At 38.1% G+C, this 3,331-nt stretch overlaps 1 protein-coding gene across 4 annotated transcripts in view; it reads left to right on the top strand.

Moving 5' to 3' along the window:
- uggt1 (UDP-glucose glycoprotein glucosyltransferase 1) overlaps positions 1–3,331 on the top strand; it is a 44,483-nt gene that overhangs the window by 28,714 nt on the left and 12,438 nt on the right. For all 4 annotated transcript variants that reach the window (XM_014009772.1, XM_014009773.1, XM_014009771.1 and 1 more), the window contains 6 exons: positions 1,123–1,217; positions 1,367–1,573; positions 1,653–1,784; positions 1,907–2,037; positions 2,390–2,485; positions 2,671–2,773. In XM_014009772.1, the coding sequence (XP_013865226.1) occupies positions 1,123–1,217; positions 1,367–1,573; positions 1,653–1,784; positions 1,907–2,037; positions 2,390–2,485; positions 2,671–2,773 (764 nt within the window). The remainder of the gene's footprint in view (positions 1–1,122; positions 1,218–1,366; positions 1,574–1,652; positions 1,785–1,906; positions 2,038–2,389; positions 2,486–2,670; positions 2,774–3,331) is intronic.

Genomic DNA, 3,331 nt, shown 5'->3' with positions numbered 1-3,331 from the left:
CCTTGTTGAATCTATACCACGAAGAATTATGGTAGTTCTGAAGGCAAAAGGGGGTCCAACTTGTTACTAGCGTGGTGTACCTAATAAAGTGGCCGTTGAGTGTATGTTGATGTTTTTTCCACATTAGACACGCAACTGGGGGCAGAAAATACTTAAATACCCAATTTGTTGAGTTCATCTTCAAATATGAAATAATAAGAAGTTATTATGTCACATTTGTAAGAGTGGACTCATCTAAAAATCACTCTGTTGAAGATAACTTGGATAAATGTTTGTTTTTTTTTTACTATATTTATTAGGGATTAGAATCTTTAAGCACCAAAATTTAAATTGATTATCGTTTATTGATATATGATTAGCTTGACAATTAAATGACTGGCTTTTTAAATAAAAAAAGCACTGCTTTATACATTTTCATGCCTAAAAATAAAGCGTGCACAATTAACCACAGGCTGCTGACCAACAGTTAGCTTAGATGCTAACTTTACATTCAAAACACAATAGAAAAGCTAACGTGATTAGCATCTTAACACTGGAAATTTTTATTTAAGGACAGTCCTGGCATGATAACTTCAGCTATTCTGTACAGACATGTATTCTTCAATGTTATGTGAAGAAAAATATGCCAAAAAAAGAGTAAATAGCACTGTGCATCAGCGACTGCTGACTCTCTTAACGTGTCAGTACAGCTTATTGTTTACAAAACCAATTTAAAAATGTGATGTATGGGAAACAGGGCTACTAGAATTAGATTTTCCCCTAATATTTACTGATAAATGTAAAATAAACACCTGTCCCAGACCAACCTAATCATCACTTTTCTCTACAGTAAGAATTCAGTRGTTGTATTTTGTATGCCTTGGATCATAAAGTACCTTCATTGTTGATATTTTCACTCTGCCTCATGGAATCTAATAACAACAAATTCATAATATTAAAAACTCATTTTTCAATAAACAAACACTTCAGTCTTGTAAGTTAGTAGGTTGGATCAGACATTATTGGCGGCAGCTTGTTAAATAWACAGGATTTTGCCCCTTGGATGCACATGAACTATTAGGAATAACCCCGCTGATGTTTAAATGAGTTCCCTATTTTAACTCTTCCTCTTCTCCTCATCAGATGATGGATACATTCGTCCTGTCACTTTCTGGGTGGTCGGTGACTTTGATAAGCCCTCCGGACGCCAACTCCTTTATGATGCTATCAGACACATGGTGAGTCGTCCTTTAAAATCCTTCTGTGGAAAAATGACACATTCTGTCTGTAATGATGAAATTGTCTGAAAGGATAATTTATGGAAATCGTAGAAAATACGCGTTTATAACATCAGAGTGAGCTCAAGTCAAGTTGTCACTCCTGCCAGAAAACCAGCAACAATGTCCGACTGGGGATGATCAACAACCCTTCAGCTGATCCGTCTGCTGAGACGAGCCAAGTGGCCAGAGCGGTCTGGGCCGCCATGCAGACGCAGTCCGCCAACAACGCCAAGAACTTCATCACCAAGATGGCCAAGGAGGAGACGGTGGCGGCTTTGAAGAAGGGTGCTGATGTGGAGCAGTTTGCCGTCGGGGTGAGGAGTTGAACCCGTCTGTTAAAAGATTTTCTTTTGTTTTTAGCGATGCAACTTTTAACGTTTTCTTTTTCTGTAGGGCATGGATTTGTCGCTGTTTAAAAGTGCATATGAGGGTCCCAAATTTGACTTCCTGCTCTCCCACGCTGCCTTCTGCCGAGATGTGCTGAAGCTGAAGAAAGGACAGAGAGCAGTTATCAGCAATGGAAGAGTGAGTCAGTCTCTGCTTTAAACCTGCGTCTAAATATGGATTTGTAGTTGGCCTGCAGTATATAAAAGTATCTTCTTGGTAAATAAAGTTAAATTCATGGTAAAAGTTGCTTTTCTCCACAGATCATTGGCCCACTGGAAGAGAAAGAGGTATTTAAYCAGGATGACTTCCTGCTTTTGGAGAACATCATCCTGAAAACATCAGGAGAGCGTATCAAAAGCAAAGTGCAGCAGTTTGAAATGGAGGAGGACAGGTATTTATTTTCTAAACATCATTTATGGCGGGGCTATTCAACTAAACTGCTCAGGGGTGGCATGTGAAACACCGCAGTCTGTAACAGAACAAGTATTATTATTATTATTATTTTAATTTATCCTTTATTTATACAGGAAAATCTCTTGAGACTCATTGTCTCATTTACAAGACAGACCTGTTACATTCACCACATTATTTTTTACCTTTTTAATTTATTAATTTTGTTACATTGGATCGTGAATTTTAAATTGGCGGGCCGATTGTGACCTGCGTGCCACCAGTTGAATAGCCCTGCTTTATGGTTAAACTACTCCAAAAATTTCTGTGAGTTGATGCAGCTTTTCTCTCAGGGCCAGTGACCTTGTGATGAAKGTGGATGCTCTGCTCTCCTCTCAGCCCAAAGGAGAAGCCCGGATAGAGTACGGCTTTGCAGATGATCGCTACAGGTACAGCCGTAACGCTTAAAGATAATTTGCTTTTTGTGGTGTTTATAGACCTGTGTTTCTCCTGGGGGATTTTTTTACAAAGCATCCGTACTGATGATAAATCAGTGAAACCAGTGTTCCCTGAAGAAAACAGGAAAATCATTTTGTTTACTTCACTCGATCATTGATCTGCGATTTGTTGGCAGTGCTGTGAAGATTCGACCTAAAGAGGGAGACGTGTACTTCGATGTTGTCGCGGTGGTGGATCCGGTTACAAGGGAAGCTCAGAAACTGGCTCCACTTTTAACGGTAGGTCGTCTGCGTCTGTTATTTGATTGGACGGTCCATCTTTGTCCGTCTCTGCCCAGCCAGTGTGTTTAACCCCAACTTGATTTATTTATAAAGCAAAGCGGAACATGCGTTTAAATGGAACATGACACTTCAGTGTGTCTGAACATCTCACACCTGCCCTCCCCATCATGCTCCAACAGTGCTTCTCTTTTTAAATTGCACCATTATATCACTGGCAGTGATTATAATCAGCAAAAAATAAAAAGTAAATAAACTCAGCCTCATAAACCCGAAAGTAAAATGACATAATTTAAAACTAAACTAAAATAAAAATGGAATAGAACGAGAATACATAGATAAGTTAAGAAAATGATGTAGATCTGGAATATTAGTTGTGCTCATGTTTTTTTATAAATGAAATAAATGCATTTAAAGGGATCCCTGATTAGTTGTAACATGAGACTTTATTTAATAAACATTTTTAACTGTAAAATAAAGACTGTAAAAACACTGTAGGCTGTTTAGTTTTGTAAAAATTTAAAAATATATTTTAACAGGGGGGGAGCTATTTTATTT

Source organism: Austrofundulus limnaeus, unplaced genomic scaffold, assembly GCF_001266775.1.
Source record: "Austrofundulus limnaeus strain Quisiro unplaced genomic scaffold, Austrofundulus_limnaeus-1.0 Scaffold61, whole genome shotgun sequence".
Classification (NCBI taxonomy): Eukaryota; Metazoa; Chordata; class Actinopteri; order Cyprinodontiformes; family Rivulidae; genus Austrofundulus; species Austrofundulus limnaeus.
Note: the sequence above shows the minus strand (reverse complement) of the source record. Positions and strands in the feature narration are given on the sequence as shown.